The sequence below is a fragment of the Paroedura picta genome, chromosome 4 (genome assembly GCF_049243985.1).
Source record: "Paroedura picta isolate Pp20150507F chromosome 4, Ppicta_v3.0, whole genome shotgun sequence".
Classification (NCBI taxonomy): Eukaryota; Metazoa; Chordata; class Lepidosauria; order Squamata; family Gekkonidae; genus Paroedura; species Paroedura picta.
The window spans coordinates 48,621,558-48,643,203 of record NC_135372.1 but is presented as its reverse complement, the minus strand read 5'-3'; the positions used below and the strand labels follow the sequence as shown (position 1 = coordinate 48,643,203).

At 44.7% G+C, this 21,646-nt stretch overlaps 1 protein-coding gene across 3 annotated transcripts in view; it reads right to left on the bottom strand.

Moving 5' to 3' along the window:
* Positions 1-21,134, bottom strand: part of CRB1 (crumbs cell polarity complex component 1) — a 126,247-nt gene extending 105,113 nt beyond the window's left edge. For all 3 annotated transcript variants that reach the window (XM_077332727.1, XM_077332728.1, XM_077332729.1), the window contains exon 1: positions 20,727-21,134. In XM_077332727.1, the coding sequence (XP_077188842.1) occupies positions 20,727-20,802 (76 nt within the window). In that variant the 5' untranslated portion in view covers positions 20,803-21,134. The remainder of the gene's footprint in view (positions 1-20,726) is intronic.
* Between the last annotated feature and the right edge of the window lie 512 nt (positions 21,135-21,646).

Here is a 21,646-nt window from a genome sequence, read left to right as displayed (position 1 = left end):
CCACTTTGTGGAAGTGGATACGAGAGAGCAGCAGAAGAGCATCTTGAAAGCCCGCTGCAATGCACCAGTGACACCAGCTTCGTCTCTGAAGCTCTCTTCTTGTACCTCAGCTTCCTCGCTTGTCCTTTATACCACTGTTTTCCTAGACTTATGATACCTGGAGCACAGGTGTTGTTTTGTTCGGGATCAGAGCCAGACATACACTTCACTTTTCTCTATCAGCTTCCAGGGGAAAAATGGACACTCATTCTCCTTGCAGTGTTAAATAGGCCTATTAATTTCTCCTTCCATCTTTCCTTCACCCACTCAGTCCAAGGCTTAAGGAATGGGACTGTGCTTTCTGGTAATGGTGATCCCATGTGATCCCTTTATGTCAGGGGTAGTCAACCTGTGGTCCTCCAGATGTCCATGGACTACAATTCCCATGAGCCCCTGCCAGCATTTGCTGGCAGGGGCTCATGGGAATTGTAGTCCATGGACATTTGGAGGACCACCGGTTGACTACCCCTGCTTTATGTCTTTTCCCATACACTAGAAAGAGAAGTCTTGTTGCTACAAGGGCTTAGTGTTGATCACCCAAGTTGGTACGCCTATGTTTGTAGAGGAGACATCAGTACACTAAGGTACTGCTACGTACAACCAGGGAATCAAAAAAGAAGGAATAATACAGAGATCCCCAAAGATTTATATAGACTTTCTGGATCTAATTCAGTATTGAATTAAGTGATTTCCACTTGTTAGATAGTAATGATGTTGTGTTGGTCTTACCATTTTGGAACCTTTCTAACCAGTCAGTGGCATTCAGTGCTTCCGTTATTGTAATTTCCCCCAATGGTGGGTTCTTATTAAATGTTTCCTGTTCATCTGCAAACCTGGGTTCTCCCCAGGCTTGTGGGGGGGGGGGAGGGGATGCTCCCTATTTGTACATGGCCATATTATGCAGATTTTTGTCAGATATTCTGAGACCATTGTTTAGAATTAGATATAATGATAATCTCAACTACAAACTACAGTCCATATTAACTTTGTTCTCATTTGGGTATGAATAACTTTTCATATATGAATTTCAATCCTATGTTCAAGGGGAAAATTGTCAGATGTTTCTGTTGAAGGAGCTTCAATAATCTCAGATTGTTTTACTTTGTGTCCTCTTCTCATTTCACCCCGTATCCTCTACTCTGATTGTTCACTGTTCTCTGAAACACAAAAACAATGATCTGCTACCTAAGATCCTTTAATTGGCACCGGCAGGGATTAAGTTTACTATCCTCTGCATGCAAAGCAAGCTGTGTACCACTGAGCCACCCTTTCCCTGGGCCTTTGTCTACGAAATCAGAAACTATCTGAGATTTTCTAAATCCATGCTCTTAAAACAATTTTAGTTAGACAACTCTTTAATCTTTAATGTGGTAGGATGCCATTTGAGCTATGTTTTATTTTACTTTGGCTGGTGAAAAAAAACCTGCTGATTCAGTTTATTCTGCTTTTGAATTCCAGCTGTGATGTACAATTCTGTTAGTCCATGACAGGGTCATCTAAAAGGAGCCATGTTAGTTAAAGACTAGCAGACCTCTTGTGACTTACGTTTTCATTCCCCAATAAATCTGTTAGACTTTAAAATGCTATAAGACCCCCATAATGCTGCCTTATACTGAATCAGACCACTGGTCCATCGAGGTCAGAGTGGTCTACTCAGCCTCTGTCCAGGGTCCCAGGCAGAAGTCTTCCACCTGAGGTCTTGAACAGGAAATGCCAGGGATTGAATCTGGGACCTTCTGCCTGCCAAATGTTCTACCACAAAGCCATAACCTCTCCCTTCTTTTTCTTTCTTCATATGATTTTAATATTTGCATACTTGTTTGAAGAATTGTTCAGTGATCTGATCATGAATTACAAATGCCTGTTATCCTTAACACTATTTCGCTCCCTTATATATTTGGGAAACAGCCTCCTGGGAGGAGACTGTCCAGGTCCCTGTCCGTCCAGGTCCACCCTGATTGGCCCTCCCCCTCCAGCTCCCACCCTCCAACCTTGCCTGCTAGAAGCCTTGTGGGTGCAGCCTCCATTGTCGGCCACAAGAAGAGAGGCAGTGATAGTGCTTTGTGGCCCACAGGTACGCTCCTGCTGGGAGGGAGCCCGGGGTGGGGGGAGTTTGCAGCTTTCCTGCGGGCTGCAAAGCCCTGTCGCTGCTGGGGGGGGGGCTTTCCACTCCCTGTAGGCCATTTTGTGGGCCAAAGGGAGCCGCAGCCAACATCTCATGCCCTCCTGCCTGCTGCCCCTTTTAAAATGGGCTTTGATACTAGTAGATTCATATTTGTTGCAGTTTGACTAGGGAAGGGAAGAAGGCCTTCAGATAAGCCTAGAAAATAGCCCAGGACTGTGAAGTGACCCCTTCTGTTTCTACTGAAAGAAGCAGCAGATAAATAATAACCAGGTGGCCAGAGGACTGGGTGTCTGATTGCAAGAACGCCAAGCCGAGGTTTAAAAATATACCCACAAGAGACTGTAGCACCACTTATGTCTACCAAACGGGCAAGCGCACTGGAAAGCTAAAGCGTGCCTGCTTTCTACATTAAAATCAGAGCTAGAACAAAACACACACACAACCCTCTATCCTCAGATGCTCTTTCCCATTTCTGTACAAGTGCCCTGATTACACCTCCTGATTAGGGTTGTCAACTGCCTGGAGAAAAATGTCTCGTCCCTTTAAGCAGGGTGCTATTTACCAAGTAATGCTACTTACCTAAATAGAATGGAAAGCTTTAGCTTTCCATTTCCACATATTAAACCACTATTAAAGGAACAGGACATTTTGTGATGAGGCTAGCGCGGTGAATCATGCAGAGATGAGCTAATTCAGTCAGAGCAGGTCAGCAGTGGAGTTGGTTGCCTAAGAAGGTGGTGAGCTCCCCCTCATTCATGGTCTTCAAGCAGTGGCTGGACAGGTACTTCTTCTGAGTGCTTTAAGGTGATCCTGTATTGAACAGGGAGTTGGACTAGGAGGCCTGGATGGCCCATTGCAACTCTATGATTATTTGAGATTTTATTTAATTTATTTCTCTTTCAAGGTACACTGACCATCCTTGAAGAGCATACAATGTGGGATTTACTTCTCCATTGATAAGAACCCTGAGCATCTAGTTCAGAGTTCCACTCCAGGTTTTCCTTTTTGTCTGTCACAGGTGAAATGGGTTAGCAAATGAAGTGGACATTAGTATCATCAAGTAAAAGGCTTCCTTTAATCTCTTAATCCACTTGCGATTCTTCACTAGCTCCCTAGGAGCTTCCCTGCTGCTAAACTTAGATAAATCTTGGAATTTGTATCCCAGCAGGCAAATCTTAAAAATGAATCAGACTCTTTTTGGATACACGTGCTTTTCAGCCAGAATTTTCCAGGATACATCACAATAAACATTCCGCTTGGGACTGCACTTTATCTGTAGTAGCTATTTTACTAATGTCTAAAATAGGCAGAAAGAAAAGAGTTTTGCATTCTCCTTTATTATTGAATGTTGCTGTGCTATGTAGGTGGATAGGTAGTGTGAAAAAATAAAATCATATCTGACCAGTTAGGTTCCAGCTAGCCTGCCTCCTCATAAGCCAGGCAGGCAGTCTGTATTTAACATTTTAGTCTAAATTCCATACTTATATGTATCAGCCGCCATTTCTTTACAACGAAAAAAATGCACTTATGTTAGAAAAAAAATAGCTGGGGTGGCAAAACTGCGGCTCTCCAGATGTCGTTAGACTGCAGTTCCCATGAGCCCCTGCCAGCAAGTGGGACATCTGGAGAGCCACAGTTTGGCCACCCCTGCAATAGAGCTTCTCCACAGCCAAATTTGTCCCATTCAGAATCAAATCTTCAGAACTTTATTGTTGCTGTTGTCATTTTTTAAAGAACATTTCTTGGAAGAGAAGTATATATGCATATGGATCAAAGAAGCAGCCAACATTACTGTCAGAGGGATGAATTTTTGTACATCTATACATGATGGACCTTCAACAAATGGCCACTGGAAAAAACAGGAGCTAAATAGCTGCACTAAGGTGGCAATACACTAAAAGGGGTGGGAAAATAAGAAATGTTGTAGCTACAGTGTAATTAAGGTATGGTTTGAGTTATGATGAGGTGACATCTATGTGTTCATGACAGAGAGAGACATTATGTTTTTAGCATCCTAGAGCAAATTTATTTACTTTGATTTTAAAAACCCTCACCTTTCTCCCTAAAGAAGGACCCAAAATGGGTACAGTATCTTTCTCCCTCCTTCCATCTTATCCTCACAACAACAGCAAAAAATTAGCTGGCACTACGGGCCCTTTAAAGCATGGGAAACGGGGATTGGCTACCTGGCTTGATTGACAGGTGGAAGAGAGTTGCGTGTAAAGCACGTTGCTCTCTTCCTCTGTTTCAAGCAGGCATGTGGGGTAAGGAGCGCGAGTAGGCGGCAGACAAAAGCGAGAAAGCCAGAAGGTGAGGAATGGCTGGAGGTGTGATTATTTTTAGCGCTGTGTTATTTTGCTGGTGTAATACTATTTTTTTAAATGTGCGGAATTGCCCCTAGTTCCCTTCTCCCCCATGTTATCCTCACAACAACCCTGGGAGGCCCCAGGTCATCCAGAAACATTCCACAATAGAGTGGGGAATCAGTCCTGGGTTTCCCAGCTCCTAGTCTCTCTAACCACGGCACCACACTGAGAACATCACCTGTAGTAGATGCATAACCTTAAAAAGGTGACAAATAATGCTTGAGCGCCAGACTCGCCCCTCCTTATTCAGTCCTTACATCCGGATTCAAGCGATGAATAAGTAGAGCTGACCTTCAAGAAGGTTTTGACACCAAAAACATGTTGAACTTCAGTAGCTGATTCCAACAAATTGCTTTTTTAGCCCTCATTAAGCTCATCTGAGCTAGGCAGCTTCTTTCTGTCTGTACAAAGCAGCACTCAGTTCAGACTGATGGTACAAAGAGAAGCAAGGAAGGCGACCAGAGCTTTCAAAGAGGCTCAGCTTCATTTTCTTGCTCCTGCTCCCTATTTTAATTAAGTGTGATTAGTGAAATGTCATTTGGAAGTCTAGTCAGGCAACTGGAAAGAAAATTCATTACCAGGAGCGCCGGGTGAAAAATGAGTTTTGCGAGACAGAATGGCAATCCAAGCCTTGAGCAGGTTGAGCCAAACCTCTTCTATGTTAGTGGGGAGGAGGGGAAATGTTCACTTCTTAAAATTCACCTTAGATGCAGAACTAATTAGAGAAGATTAACAGAAATGAAGCGTGTAATGGCTGGAATGAGGCAGGAGTGGAGTATGAAAGAGCTGATCACTGCCCCTGATGTTTGGGGAAACCAGTTTAGAAAGTGCTAGAAGTGAATGCTTGTTTTTTTAAAACATCAGTGACAAAGGTAAAAAAGTCAGTAACTAAGAATGCAATCCTGTACATGCATACTTGGATGCCACAGAACACTGACTCTCTCTGCGTGTGTATGAGCAAACTAGATGTGACATTTGTCACATGTTCACTATGGGGACTGATAGCCACATGCTGGTTATGAATTCTTATGGAAAACTTCCTCTAAAAGTGCCATGAGAATCCATGAGACATTGGAACCTATTTTGGGTCAGGAACATGGCATGGATACAGATCCCCAGGTGGGAGATGACCAGAATTACAGGTCATCTCCAGACTAAAGAATGGCTGCTTTGGAGGGTGGATTCTATAGCATTAAACAACAGTAAGGTCCCTCCCTGCCTCAAATTCTGCACACTCCCAGCTCTACTTCCAAAGTCTCCAGATATTGCCCAGCTCAGAGATGGCAACCCTAATAGGATGCCCTTCTCCCTACCACAGTTCCAACTAGAATCAGGATCCCACAGCATGTTTACAGGGGGCCATTCCGCACAACGGGCAATGTTGCTAAATCTCAGTGCTATTGAAAAGCGCTGCAATCAAAAGCGGCAGGTCTCGGTAATGCACACAACCGTTTTTATTTTTTAAAAGGCTCTCACATTAACACTGTTCTCGTAACGCACAAGTTTTTGGTCTTGCCGAAATTGCAACAAAGGAAGGCGATATTTTTCCATGCTTCCTCCCGCCCCTGGCCATCAATCAAACAGAACAGCCAATTAACTGTTCTGTTCGTGCTGCCCTTTAAAAACTGTTTTTTAAAAACCCGAAAACACCAGTAACAACGCATATTCGTTCATTCGATGTATCAGAAAGACCTTTTTCACTGGCGTAGGAGCTGGTGCTTAATTGTTTACACGCTCTTAAAGTAAAAAAAAAATCCCCCCCCCCCGGGTGCAATTTCTGGCTGAAATTATGGGCAGTGTCGAACGGGGACTGTTTTGTGCTTGGAAACTTTACAGACAATTGCTTGTGGAGGGATTTCAGTGAAAGAAGCATCGCTTATTCGTTGCTTTTGCCGGTTTAAGGGGGAAAAATGGCGATCGCGATGCCAGAAGCTCAGGTGCAAGAGCTTAGGAAGGGACATGCTTGCTACCGCTATACTGAGAATGCACATGTCTTTTTCGGATGTGTTGCAGGTTGTTCTCAAGAGTCTAGCGGGTTTTTTTTAAAGGGGGAATCCACTTTTGTGGATTTAAAACATCAGTGACAAAGGAATCCACTTTTGTGGATTCCCCGAAAAGGGCTACAACAAAGCGATTTTTGCGGGAGTGTTGCAGGAGTGTTGCAGATTGTGTACGACGTCGTGAATATCGAAAAATAAATAGCGTTACACAATGGTAACACTTCAGCAACATTAACACTGTGCGGAATGGCCCAGGGAATTCTCAAGGACTAACAGCTAGTATGTAGCTGGTGGACCCCATGGTGAACAAGTGACAAACATCATGTCAAGTTGTGCACTTTGCCTTATACCAAAGAAGACCACTGGCTCAGTATCATTTTCTCAAGAAGTGGAATTCAAAAACAAAAAGAAGGAAAGTCCCTGAGATTATACAAACGTAATGCTATATACCATAATTCAGATTACAAGAATGTTCTACTCCCTCTCAAACTAGAAATATATACTAATTCAATAACTCTATTTAATGGTGAGCATGTTAATTTTTTGTTTCAAACAGCACTGAAGAAACTGAAAATTAATTTGAAGATTTGGCTACTGTTTTCCATTAACACATGTAAAAAGCCCAAGTGATGATAAATTAAATTGAGTCCCTCCTTTAAAATAACATGGTATACTAGGTCCATACAAGTTCTTCCTGAATTGTCCACTGATTTTCTCTGACTGAACATAGCAGAGGTCCTTTTCATGGTTTCTATCGTAAATCTTCTTCTGCCTAAGAGTGTTTCATGTTGGGGAACCTTCTGCATGCACAGCATGGGTCTTCTGAACAAAATGGGATTTATTTCTGAGTGAAGTTGAGGTTTGGCCACTACTGTGAGCTTGACTGCTTTGAACCTATTACAATTGTAAGCATTGGCCTTAATGTAATATGATCCTAGGTCGGATTGGTTGTATTCAAGGCTGTCACGTCTCCCACTGTAGCTGGCAACCCATTCTTGCTGGCAACCCACTCTTCCTGCCACCTCTCGGAGGGTCAACCATGTGACATCACTTCTGGAAGAAACCTGAAAGTGACATTGGTCCTCTCAAGGAATTCCTAGAGAAGCATGGTGTTGCTTCTGGGTTCCCCTAGCAGTGACATCATACATGCCCTGCCGGGACCCAAGTTGTGTTCACTTGTGGATGAAACTTGTATGAGCTACTATATGAACTACTTGTATGAGCAATTGCATTTGTCAACATTTACCTTACCCCTACCCCAAGGGTCAGACATGACTCGGTGCTTGCACAGGGGATACCTTTACCTTTACCTTAAACCTCCATCCTTATCTAGATTTACATTGTAAAAGCCTCAGGACAGGGTGCATATGAGCAGCCTGCGTCATCCAGCAAAACTTCCATGCCAAAATGGGGATTCAGACCTGGGTCTTCGTCTAATATTCTAACAACTTCACCACACTGGCTTTCTGGAGAATATACATACATTTGGCATTTTGTGCTTACATTCATGCTGGAAGATCTGCTGGAGAATTTCCTCCTCCTTCAATTAGCTTCAGCTTTATTAAACATTAGGCTCCAGAGCCACTGTTCGGTACTTTGTATGTGGAAGGCCCCAGGTCAAATCCTTGATATCTGTTGTTCAAAGGTGACAGGCATTACAGGCATCCCAGTCTGGGGCCTTGGAGAGTTATTAGCAGTTAGTATTGGGCTTTCTGACTTAGCTTAACAGCTTCCTAAACCTTGTAACTTTTTGTAACTCAGTCTAACATCTATTAACTGGTCAAATAAACAGCCAGATATTTTATGTCTGTGTTTTCTAAGTCTCCAAACAGCGAGAGGAAGTCTTCTAGTAAACAGGCTGAAATTCAAGCTGTATACCGCTGCCATAGTAATGGGCTTGTTTGGACCAAAAAGAAATACATTATTTCCCTGTAGCCCGTTTGATGTTAGTTCGCCTGTCCTCAAATGATTTTGTGTCTGTACATATGTCAAGGTTTATTTTCCAGAAGTCAAACCTATTGTAAGTGCATAATGCTAGGCCTGCATGAACCTCGGAAAATACAATTTCAAATGGTAGATTGCGGAAAGCAAGCAGTCACCCGTGAAGACACAGAATAACATTTTTCACTGCAACCAAAGAAAACACATCCAAGGCTGCAGACACAGCAGGCAAATCAGCCACCTGGATGTCTAAACCAAACTGTGTCTTGTGCACCTATTTCAGGGGTGGCCAAACCGTGGCTCTCCAGAGGTCCATGGACTACAATTACCATGAGTCCCTGCCATGTGCAGTCAGGGGCTTATGGTAATTGTAGTCCATGGATATCTGGAGAGCCACAGTTTGGCCACCCCTGCCCTATATGTTGATAGAAACAAGTGAGTCACATAGCCACAAAACATTTACTGCAAAGTGATGGCCCATGGCACTCCATAACAGCTAAGCTCCACATAAGCCATATTGTATGCACGTGGCATTACCTAATACATACATAAATAAATGCTGAGAACCCCCATGGCTGAAAGGAAAGGGTATTAAACGCTACGTAATCCTGTTGTTTGTGCTCAGATTTAGGGACTCCCCTGCGTCTATTTCTTTGCTGCAGTAAATAAATATTAAAAAGGCTTTCCTCTCGTGTGATCAGATTGGGAACGTTGCACTGGGTAAAGGAACCCTGAGTAGGCTGCTTGGCTATCAATCCTGAGAGCTCCTTAGAGGAGGGCAGGTGGCAGAAAGTGTTGGTAGCAGAAAATTCCCATGTGTGTAACAGAAGACACAGGAAGGGGCGGTGAAAGATCGCCTACTTGAATATACATTTAGGGTAGTTGGCAGATTTTTTAAAAGATTTACTTGCTTTACCATCTTCCTTTTAATGATATGACAATTTTTTTAATGTGCATATTTCCAAAAAATCCAACATTTGTGCCTAAACAAATACACTTGGCCTCAACCAATGTTGAGCCTGTGGGAAGACTGCTCATCACCTGCTTAGCTGTATTGGGCTCTTTTGCGCAGTCCTTTTATACGGACTGCCCAAGAGGGGATGAGCTGAGCCAGTAGGGAGACGGCTCTCCAGTACCTCAGCTCTTTTTCAGGCTTTGCCAATCTTCCTTGTAATTCCTGAATATACCTGTGGTGTTTATTTTCCAGAATTTTTAATTGGTTTTCCCCAAAATTCCAGGATATCATTGGGGTGCTGAAATATACCTGGAAAATACTGATAAGGGCTTTTGGGGGGATATTTTCAGATCCAAATGAACACCCCTAGATTCCACCCTCTAAAGCAGTGGTCCCCAACCCCCGGTCCGGGGACCGGTACCGGTCCGTGGGCCAGTCGGTACCGGGCCGCAGCTCCTTTTCCCCAGCTGCTGCCTCAGGGGCTGCCCTTCCACTCTGCTGCTGGCTCACCTTTGGTGCTCTCCAGCAGCCACCATGGCTGGGGCTCCCCTTTGGTGTGGCACTGTGCAGCTGCTGCTGGCAGCGCCCCCCAGTGGGTGGCAGGAAGTCAGGGGCACTGGTGGGAAAGCAAGCAGAGCAAGGGCTCAGGCGGTGGCAGCGACATCCCTCGGCAAAAGATCCCCCCCCCCGGGCCTCAGTAAAATTGTTAAGTGTTGACTGGTCCCCAGTGATAAAAAGGTTGGGGACCACTGCTCTAAAGCACCCATTTTCTCCAGGAGAATTGATCTCTGGAGATGACTTGTAATTTCAGGGAAACTCCAGGCCCCACCAGGAGGTTGGCATCCCTTGGCCTTTTTGATTCTCTGCAGACATGACTGTTAATGACCCTGGATGTTTTTCACTGCTTTGGGATTGAAATTTGAATTCTCCTACAGAATAAGGACAGCATGTTTACTAGCATTTCATGCGCCTGTTTCAATTCTGCTGTAAATGCAGGCAGCTTGGGTTCATAGAGGGCGGGAGAACAGGAGGGAGCCTAAACCAGCCCCTTGTTTGAATGCTAAAAGGAATGTTCCCAAATGCATTGTTTCATCAACTGCTGGGGTTGGGGGGAGGGGGGAATTCTACTCCTTTCATCACTTCTACTTTGCTCCATTACTTGAAGTAGGAGAGTGCATCACCACAGAGACAGGCTGTTGCCTTATGCTACGATGCTGATTGAGTTTTCTCTTGGGGAAATTCAGGGGATATATTGTCTCAGGATTCAAATCAATTCTCTAAATTGGAGCGTTAAGGCGGCTGCCTTTGTTTTGCAGTGCCAAGGAGGGTTAGCCGAAGGAAGAGTGATGACACAATTGCTTTTTTTGGTAACAAGAAAGCAACAGCTTATTTATTTTTGTACAAACCGAAAGTAAAACCATCGCTGGACCCGCAGGACCCAGCCAGCTATCAACCAGTCTCGCATCTAGTGTTTCTGGGCAAGGTAGTTGAAAGGGCCGCGGCAGACCAGCTCCTGGCATTCCTGGGAGAAACTTTGGTGCTCGATCCATATCAGTCTGTCTTCTGTCCTGGCCATGGGGTGGAGACGGCGCAGGTCGCCCTGACGGATGATCTCCGGCGCCAGCTGGATCAGGGCGGCTCGGCCTTGCTGGTTCTATTAGATCTGTTGGCCGTGTTTGATGTGGTCGATCACGAACTGCTGGCTTACCGCCTCGCCGGTACAGGGATAAGGGGCACAGTGCTCAGCTGGTTACACTCCTTCCTTCATAACCGAACCCAGAGGGTGGCAGTGGGAGAGGAGTTATCGAGTCCGTATCAATGCCCTTGTGGGTCCCTCAGGGCTCAGTTCTCTCTCCCACATTATTCAACATCTTTATGCACCCTCTGGCCCAGCTGGTACGGAGTTTCGGCTTAGGGTATCATCAGTATGCGGATGACACCCAGCTGTATCTCCTTATGGACGCCACCCGGACTTCCCCCCGGAACCATTTGCCAGATGTTTGGAAGCCGTGGCTGAATGGTTAGACTAGAGTCGCCTGAAACTCAACCCCTCCAAGACGGAAGTCCTGTGGCTGGGGAGGAAGAGGGCAGCCCATGAAGTGCGTCTCCCTTCCTTGGCAGGAACACAACTGACCATCACGTCCCAGACCAGGAATCTGGGAGTGACCTTTAATTCCTCCCTATGGAGGCTCAGGTCAAAAAGGTAACCGGCCAGACATTTTTCCACCTTCGCCAGGCTCGGCTACTAGCGCCCTACCTGTCCCCTGAACACCTAGCCACGGTGATCCATGCGGCAATCTCCTCCAGAATAGATTACTGTAACTGGTTCTATGCGGGCCTGCCTTTGAGCCGGACCCAGAAATTGCAGCTGGTACAAAATACAGCAGCTAGAGTCTTCACTGGAACACCATGGAGGACCCATATCCAGCCAGTGCTGAGGTAGCTGCATTGGTTGCTGGTTGCAGTCCGGATCCGGTTCAAGGTTTTGGTTTTAACCTTTAAGGCCCTATGCGGTCTGGGACCCGTATACTTGAGGGACCGCCTGTCACCCTATGCCCCTCGCAGGGCCCTGCACTCTGTGGGCACAGATTTGTTAGTCCTTCCCAGCCCTCAGGAAGTGTGTCTGGCCTGGGTCAGGGCCTTTTCGGTCCTGGCCCCCACCTGGTGGAATGAGCTCCCAGGAGAGCTAAGGGCCCTGAGGGAGCTTTCAGTGTTCCGCAGGGCCTGCAAGATGGAGCTTTTCCTACAGGGCTGTGGTTTAGGCCGGCGCGCTAAGGAAGATCTGCTGACCCCTCCCCCCCAGTATATAATCAGTGTATGGTGGACTGGGAGTCATCGACCCTTCCTTTCCCCCTCTAAGGGGATAAATAAACTTGAACCAGGAATTGAATGATCCTAGCATCTCTTGGGATAGTTTGAGAACTTGTTGGCTGCTGCATCTTGTGTTTTACTGTTGTATTGTTGTCTGTGGTTTTAATGAGTATTTTATTGGGGTTTTAAACAGACTTTTGTAACCCGGCACGAGCCGTATGGGAGTGGCAGGTAAGAAATCTAATAAATAAATAAATAATAGTATTGTACCTGGTGGTGTCAGCCAGCCAGCCACCCCTGCATGGGCATGCTTCCACATGGCTTCCCACCCACAAGGCTCCTTATGGGAGCCCCCAAATGGACGAGGCTGGCATGCAAGCATGGCTTCTCCCCAAAAAAGGATCTACCCCATTGCCCAAATTGCCACAGAGCAGTAGCCTGCATGTCTGTGCTCCTGCTAAAGTTCCTAAGCCTGCAGCCAGCTCCATAATATGTCCCATATTCCATGTAACTATAGATCCATACCCATTTTGAGAGATGAACATCATCCTCCTGAAATAAGGCTAGCTACCTAAAGGAAATGTTGGCGTGGGTGATGACCCTCCCACCTGTGGCCTTCACAAATCATGGCACCGCCTTGCACACTTTTCTCCTTGCCAAGTCCACTTTCTCCAGAGCTACACACCCTTCATTTCCAATGCTGCAACAAGCTACACCACAGTATCTTTGCACCAGAAAGTCTGAGTCACAGGGTCTAGAGATCAGCAATGATGGCCCCTTCCCTGTTCATTCTCTACCACCAGAAAAGACAAATGGGACTGTGTTTTGCCTGCCTGATCCCAAAAAGACAGTGGACATTTTATAGATTTTATTTTTCCTTTGACAAAGTAGTTTGGCATCTTGCAGCAGGAAATGGAGCAGGAAATGGAGAGGGGAGGGCCGGTGCGAGGGCGGGACAAAGCTACAGAAATTATCATGCCTTCCCCCCTCCACACAGGAAACCAAAGAAGCTTGTCATTTCCATCTCCTTCATTTTATCCTCACAAGAAATAGGGGAGGCTGGGATGGTGTGACTGGCCTGAGGTCACCCAGCAAGCTGACATGGCAAAGGGGCACTCACACCTGGATCCCCCAGATCCTAGTCTAGCCACTAAACTGCACTGGCTCTGGATGTTCTTGTAGTTCAGATAAAGGGATAACAATCATGTTATAGGCACAATACAATCAGAGTCCAGTAGCACCTTTAAGACCAACAAAGATTTATTCAGGGCATGAGCTTTCGAGTGCAAGCACTCTTCCTCAGACTATGATCTTCTTACATGACAGGGAATATATAACAAAAATCAGTTCTGTTACAACAGTAGGCAGTAATTGGTATTTTGCCATGAGTCAATTCCTTAGGCCTAATTGCAGAGCAAGACCCATTTATCTGGACTGGTTCCATTTGCAGGGGACCTGCTTATACATTAGTGGAGGGCCGAGCCACTATATCCATCCAAACCAAGCCTCAAATACAAAGATGAAATGTTAGTTGTACGTTACAAAGACAGGAGCTACTAATGGAAGGGAGAACTAAAGAGCTGAAGTATCTGATTATCTATGCTTTTTCGTTCAGTAAATGATAAAGGTAATAAGGGGGGATGCTTCTGAATTTGAGATGTTAGCTTAGGACACATGGTCTGTACCATCTTGTGGAGAGGGTAAAAAGAGAGAGAGAAAGCCATCCAGTTTCCCTACAGGAGTACTCTTGATCCACTACATATTCTCCTTTCTGGCACTTCATTCTCCAGCTAGCTAATGAGGGTCGACTGAAGCACAAGATTTCTCCAGAGCTCATCGGCTAAACAATGCTTCCAGCCTCCCTACCATTGCAGGGAGGTTCTGGTTCTTTCCATCTTCCTTGTGAGCAAGGGCCAATCATCAGCCAACCAGCCTCATCCCTTTGTAAGCACAGCTTTTATCATATCCCATTAATTAGACTTTAATGAGGGAGTTGCAGAGTAACAGGAAGGTCCTTCAGGGAAAGAAAAGTCCATTCATGGGGAAGAAATACCCTGTGTGGCATCCAATGCTCACAGACAACCAGGCTTAAGATTATTTCATTATAAGAAGTGTATTCTATGTTGTTTATGTAGCCCTGAATTGGAAATGGAACCAAGCGCAAAAATTTTGAAATATTTTACAGTTCTTATACCTATACACAGATTCACAGTGTTAATGTTCTCCTGCTCCAAGGATGACCATATCTACTCAGATTTCAGAATAGTGTGTTCTGGCATGGTTGCCAAGTGTTTGAAAGTGCCTTTAACTTTTGGAGAACTGTGAGAAACATTAAAGCATTGAGGAAACTATGAGAAACATAACAGTATTGTTTTGGAGGTTACTCACTACCCCAAGTAAAATTCCAGCATATCTTTGGGTAGCAAAATGTCAATTCTCAACCTTCATTTGTACCTGGAGAAGTAAGACCATTTCCTGGGGGAGGGTTAAAATGTGAGTGGCTTCCTGCTTGCAAACGCTAGATGGTAAACATCAGGTTTGCAGCCCTCCTCTTGTGAGACTACTCCCACGTTTTCCCTCTGCCCCCTCATGGCTTTTTGCCTCCTGATGAGGCTGCAAGGGAAAGCAAAATGAACTTATCCCTCCGCTCCTTGGATTGTCAATCATAGCAAGCCACCAATCACAACCCAGCAGTCTCTCATGGACTGAAACATTCTCCCCCCCCCCCCCCCGAGCCCGGAAATTAATTTAAAAAGAAAAAAAAAGAAAGACACCTCTGCATTGCTATGTGGTAATGCCACAAATAAAGGCCTCAACTTACCTGGGCCATATGTTGAAGGGCGGCAGTGCAGGCAGCAGAGATGATGCACCAGGACAGTGCACCTGTGGTGGCATGATGCAGAGGCATTGTGATGCAGGGGGTCGGGGAAGCAGGGCCTTTATAAGGCACCACATGTGCAGGCCCGGCCTCTTTGCCTGTTCCTGCGGCTGGACAGCTTTTCTCCCATCCACCCTGTGTGCAGGCATTGTTCTGTTTAAGTTTGTTATTTCTCTGTTTGTCACAGCTGGTGGATTGGTATAGGGAGGAGCCTGCTTTTGGGGAGAGCCCAGCTTGTGGCCCGGACTCCCCAGGGGCTTCTGTAAGAGGCAGCAGGGTGCGAGCAGGGCCAACCTTAAGGGGAAGTCACCAGGGGCTTGCACTGCCAGGTGGGCTGGAGGGGATCAATGGAGGTGTGTGACCCCTGTGATACCTCAGGTGGCACTTCCATAGCACAGGATCCTGGCAGCAGAGGGATTATGGAATTTCCAGTGGGGAAATTGGGGGATCCCTGGACGGCTGTCAGGATAAGTGAGGGGCATGGTCGGCTAACCACAGTAGCAAGTCTCCTTCTATGCCATGCCAACACTCAGTGTTATGTGTTGTAATAAAGCTGTAGCCATGTTAAGCCACCCAAGTGTCATGTCCTTGGGGCTGGGGATGCCCACCTACCCATCAACACAGATGCATTTTTAATAAAAATCAACACTGCCACATTTCTATGGAGAAACACCAGAACAATACAGCATCCTCCGCCCTGTTGGGATTCGTGTTCTTTTAGACTTTATTTCTGACTGGGTAGATTTCTGAGAAGCTGAACATGGTTCCTGGACCCCAAAAAATTTTGTGTAAAAGGTTAGCTTAAAAACATGGTACTCAGACCCCTGTATGATTGAGAGAAGGATGCTTGATAACTTACCCCCCTTTTTCCCCCAGCTCATTCTCCACCTCCAGAGAACAGAAAAGGAGATGTGTTTTGGCTGCCTGATCCCAAAAAGACCGTGGACACTTTAAAGAAGGTTTTATTTTACATTTGATAATTTAGTTTTGCGGTTGTGCTGCAAAGTGAACCATGCCATTTTTAAAAAAGTTACTCGGAGAAGGAAATGGAGAGGGGAAGGTGAGAGCAAGGATGTGCCAATGCTGCAGGGACTATAGCACCTTTCCCCCTCCATGCAAGCTTGCCCCTGGTTCCTTACTTGTTGCTCACTGATGGGATGTACAATTGAGGGTGGTAAATCCAGTTTTGGTGATTTCCCTCATTGTGAGTTAAAAATGCCCAAAACGTGACCCAGCTTCTTGACAGCTTTGGGATGCATCATGTGGAGGGGGCTCTAAAAGCCTTCAACATTCAAGGGCTGTCCAGGGGCAGATTCCTTGTGTGGAAATGGTTTAAGTGTCTTTTCTTAACCCAGTGTCTGTTTCAAATATATTATCATTAATCATTAAAACTGTTCATATTAGGGAATTGTTTTCCAATCCCTTTTCTATGATATTCATACTTGGGAAATCACCTTCCTGATCAAAGCAGGTCTATGGGGCTGGGTACAAAATACAGAGAATGCAAAACTTATGGGTTCCACAGAATACTTCATGAAGAATAATGTTATTTCCCATTCTTTATTACAGTCTGTTGTGGCTTATTTATTGTTGTTATTTATTTGCTTCATTTTTACTTCATCTTCCTCCTCAGTGGGTACCCAAAGTTGCCTACATCACTCCTCCATTTTATCTTCACAAAAACCCTTCAAAGAGAGTTTACCTAGCTGGTTCAAGGTTACTTAGCAACTTTCCATGGCAGAGATAGAATTTGAAGCTGGCTTTCGGTCTGACAATGCATCCACTACACTATGCTGATGAGTCTCATACTGGGTTCTCCTCAGTTTCTGAACACACAGTATGCGGTTTGGTTCAGGACCATGCTACATGCGAAGGAGCATTTTGCTTCCCTGAACAACCTCTTGTGGCGCAGAGTGGTAAGGCAGCCGTCTGAAAGCTTTGCCCATGAGGCCGGGAGTTCAATCCCAGCAGCCGGCTCAAGGTTGACTCAGCCTTCCATTCTTCCGAGGTCGGTAAAATGAGTACCCAGCTTGCTGGGGGTTAAACGGTCATGACTGGGGAAGGCACTGGCAAACCACCCCGTATTGAGTCTGCCATGAAAACGCTGGAGGGCGTCACCCCAAGGGTCAGACATGACTTGGTGCTTGCACTGGGGATACCTTTACCTTTAAAAGAAGAATAGATCTACCCATATAAAATGTACACAGAGCTCATAGTGTGACTATAAGCAAATCACTTCCCCAGCTCCCATGGAGATATGATTTAGGGTTGCCAGGTCACAGCTGGCAACCCCTGGGAACAGAGAGGGTGAGGACTCTAACATCATTTCTGGTAAAGAACCAGAAGTAACATAATAGGAAACAAGGATTTACAAAAATGCTACTGTTTTCATCTAGGGTTGCAAGATCCTCCCTCTCCCCCCTCCCCCCGGCTGCCAGTGGGTGATGGGAGAATAGAGTTGCCAGATCCAGGCTGGAAAACCCTTGGAGATCTGGGGATGGAATACAATGCCATAGAATGCAGCCTTCAAAGCAGCCATTTTCTGATGCCGTAGTCTGGAAATGAGCTGTAATTCTGGGAATCCCCAGGTCGCACCTGGAGATCGGCATCTCTCCACCCCAGGATAGTACATTGTACTGCAGATTACTTTTTACAAACCCTAAAAGTAGGTTTTAAAATGTTTAGTTATATAAAGTCTGCATTCTTTGTGACTTCATTGCACTATTATTTATCTGTAGAATTTATATGTGGCTTTTGCAGAGGTTGGCATGAGGTTGTATTTCTATTCAAATGCAAATCATTTTAACAAACATTTTAAAATTAAGAAATCACTGTCAGTCACAATAAGTCCCCAAACAAAACAAAGCTTTCTACAGCCTAAATCGGAATGATGACCCTATTCCCCCATCACAAATCTCTGGCCCTGCTATTCTCTCCAAATCCCCCCCCCCCAATTAAACTACAACCAGAACTCTTCTCAGTCGCTACATTTATGAAGGAATTCAAGATCACACATTTCCACTTCTATATTTCTGTCTTTCCTAGCATTTTGGAGGCCTCTTATTTCTATACCCCATCACTGTATGAAACATTAGTATCATTTTATGTTGCCAAGGTGGGAAGACAAGTTAGCTAATGCTACTAGGGTTGCCAGGTGTGGGTTAGGAAATACCGGGAGATTTTGGGAGTGGAACAAGGAGTGGACAGAATTTGGGGCAGGGAGGGACCTCAGTGGAATATAATGCTAAGGAGTCCACCCTCCAAAGCAGCTATTTTCTCCAGGGGAATTGACCTCTGTCTGGACATGAGCTATAATTCCAGGGGATCCCCAGGTCCCACCTGGGGACTGGCATCCCTATGGACATTTATTTATTTTATTCATTTATTGAACTTTTATATCGCCGCTCCCAGGAATGCTGGCTCCCGGCAGTTTACAACAAATCATAAAACAATTCCAAGTACCATAAAAACCCCATCATAAAATTAATCCCCTAAAAATCCTTAACAAGTCACATAACAATAAAATGGCGGGACAATACAATTCCTAAAAACTCCTCCCTCAACATTTCAAGCAATTGGCATCAAATTGGACATTAACGACTGGGAATGAAACCAGGGGGTAGGCTTCAGGATTGATCTAGTACCTACCCTGAGGTGAGGGGGGGGGAAGACCTATTCTCATAACCCTGTAGCTAAAAACTGCCTCAACCAAACACCTGGTGGAAGAGCTCCGTCTTGCAGGCTTTTCTGGGAACTCATTCCACCAGGTAGAGGCCAGGACTGAGAAAGTCCTGGCCGTGGTTGAGGCCAGTCATGCCTCCCAGGGCCCCAGGACAATCAGCAGATTCATACCCACAGAGCAAAGTGCCCTGCGGGGGGGGGGCATAAGGAGGTAAGCGGTCTTGCAGGTAGGTGGGGCCCAAGCTGTCTATAGCCTTAAAGGTCAAGACCAATACTTTGAACTTGATCCGTAAACAGATTGGCATCCAGTATACCTTTGTTGTGAATGGAATATCAGTCAGTAGTCACTGTAGTGTGTTAGGCTTACCTGAGCATTCAGAGGCCTGGCATTAACAATGTTATTCTAAATCCATTGTAGCCAAGAACTTAAAAGGGTTAAAATCAAATTTAATTTAAACTAATCAATCCTATGCAGTCCTAATTAGAATTACACCATTTTAAACCCATTGTCTTCAAGGGATTAAGAAGGGTATCACTGCTAGGACTCCACCGTAAGGAACTTTTTAAGCATTCTGGACTTTTAATTAGGGATATTCCAAAATAAGTTGACATGATAGCCCCCTTATACCACCTTACTATAAAATCCTGCCTAAAAGCCTGAGTACGTGAAAGGCAACTGTACAGACAAGCACATACATATGCACCGGCCCATGGCCAATTGTCACTTAGTATCTCTGTGGAAAAGTTACCCTAATCTTGTCCTTGGCTAAAGTTTGCTGCTTACTAATTGTATTTCACTGTCTCATTCTAAGTGATCTCAATGCCGCTTTTAAACCAGACCATAAAACTGCAGAGCGACAATAGTCTGAGAGATGCAGCAACAGAAGGTGACCCAGATTACAAGGCATTGTACGCTAATGCCAAGTCTTCTTGTTGAATGGCAGCTGCTATAAGCTTGTCTGATTAAAATTCAGTTTTGTTAGACAAATCACATGGCTTCTTCAGACACCCCCACACACCCACACATATGGGCGCACATACACACACACACTCTCCCACACACACATACTTTGTCTTCACCTCAGAACCTGTTCAGTAGCCCTTTCGCTTCATAAACATCACCAGCTGAGCCCCCTGTAAATTTTATGTATTGTATGTCCTGTCACCAAACTGACAAACGGTTGAAGGAAGGAGAACCGTTTTGAATCCTAAGTGGGAAGTTAGTTGGAATTTTTTTTTTAAACAGCAGCAGCAGCAAGAAAACCTGCACATTCACTCTCTCTTAATTGAAGCCTATTACAATATTTACAAAACAATACATGCAAATACACTGTGTTATTTGTTGAGGTTTCTTTGGGGAAGTTTTTTTTTTAATCAAATGTTATAATGACTAGTGTCCTAATGGAACATGTAACTGAATAATCCATAGGGTAAGAAGTGTCCGTGTGTCATGGCAAAATTAAGCAGAAACTTAAGCAAAAATAAGAATTAAAAAATAAACTCATACAAGAATAAAATCAAACAACTCCAGTGTACCTTAAGTTGCAATAACAAAGCAAACAAACAAAAATATATTATTTGCCCATTTAACATTTTAAATATTGAGGTTTAGAATACTGAGTATTCACATTTATTTAAGTACAAACTCTGCTATGTCAGAAGCACCATCTTTGGACTAAACATGTTTTTCAAATGCTTTGTACCTAACAGAGCGATATGAGCTCCAATGCCCTCCGAGCCATCTGCTCTGTAGTTTTTTAAAACTTGTGCTGCTTCTGCTCAAAACCTTTCTGACATTCTGTTTTCAAAAGCCTGCCTTAGTAGCCCCAATACGTTATGAACCCTCTTAGAATCTACAGGTGTTTACCCTTCCAGCAAGCCACAGGACTTATGAAATGACAAAGAGGGAGCGAGAGAGAGTCTTTCTTACTTTTTAAATGGGTGAACAGCACGAAACTGAGGTAGAAGACGATGAGAGAGTGGGTTCTCGTATAAGCCATGTTCATCCTGATGGGGCATCCTCCTGTAAAGTTGCGTGCGATCCAAAGTGCTGGGGTTGGTCTTTATTGCTTCTTTCTCCTGTCCTGACCCAGGACGACAGGCAAGGCATGGGGTCTGTGGCATGCCATCTCTGCCTGTGCCCCTTGCCAGCATGCGCTGCAACCTGACAAGAGTTTGATTCAAAAGGCATTTGTGCTTTGGAGGATTCTACTCAGGCAGCACGGAGTGATTTTTCAAACCCGGTGCAGACTTCTCTGTGAAGTGGACTGGAGTCTTGCCTGTTTCTCTTGGCTTTATGGAGAATTGTGCCATTATAAAGAAGTAGGGGAGATGGTGCTTCCAATTTGCATCCTGGAACAATCTTTTCAAAGCTGTCTTTACTTCATTCAAATCATCCCCTAATATTACATTACAAAACTTCAAATATTAACATTTTGTATACATGAAGCATTGCTACTTTGCTAGCAACCAAACCTTGAGTGGACTTTTTCCAAGGGTGTTAAGTGAAATTTTTTGCTAATGCTGATATCCTTTGTGAGAGTAAATGGACCTTTAAAAAAGTGCAATCTTCACCTGTTCTGTGTTATTTCTATTGCTGCAGTCCTTAGCTTAAAAGAGAAATAATTTCATCTTCTATAGTAAAACATTTGAAAGGCATATATTTCTCTTTGCCCTTTTTACCTTACACTTATCCATGATAAAGCACATGATAAAGCACTTACCTCTTGGAGACTTTGGGACATGTTGGTTTTTTAATGTTACTGTGGGATACTGTCAGTCTTCCAGTTTTTCCACTCAGACATTATCTGAAAGAGGGGAAATATCTTTTGACTTCAGCACACACACACA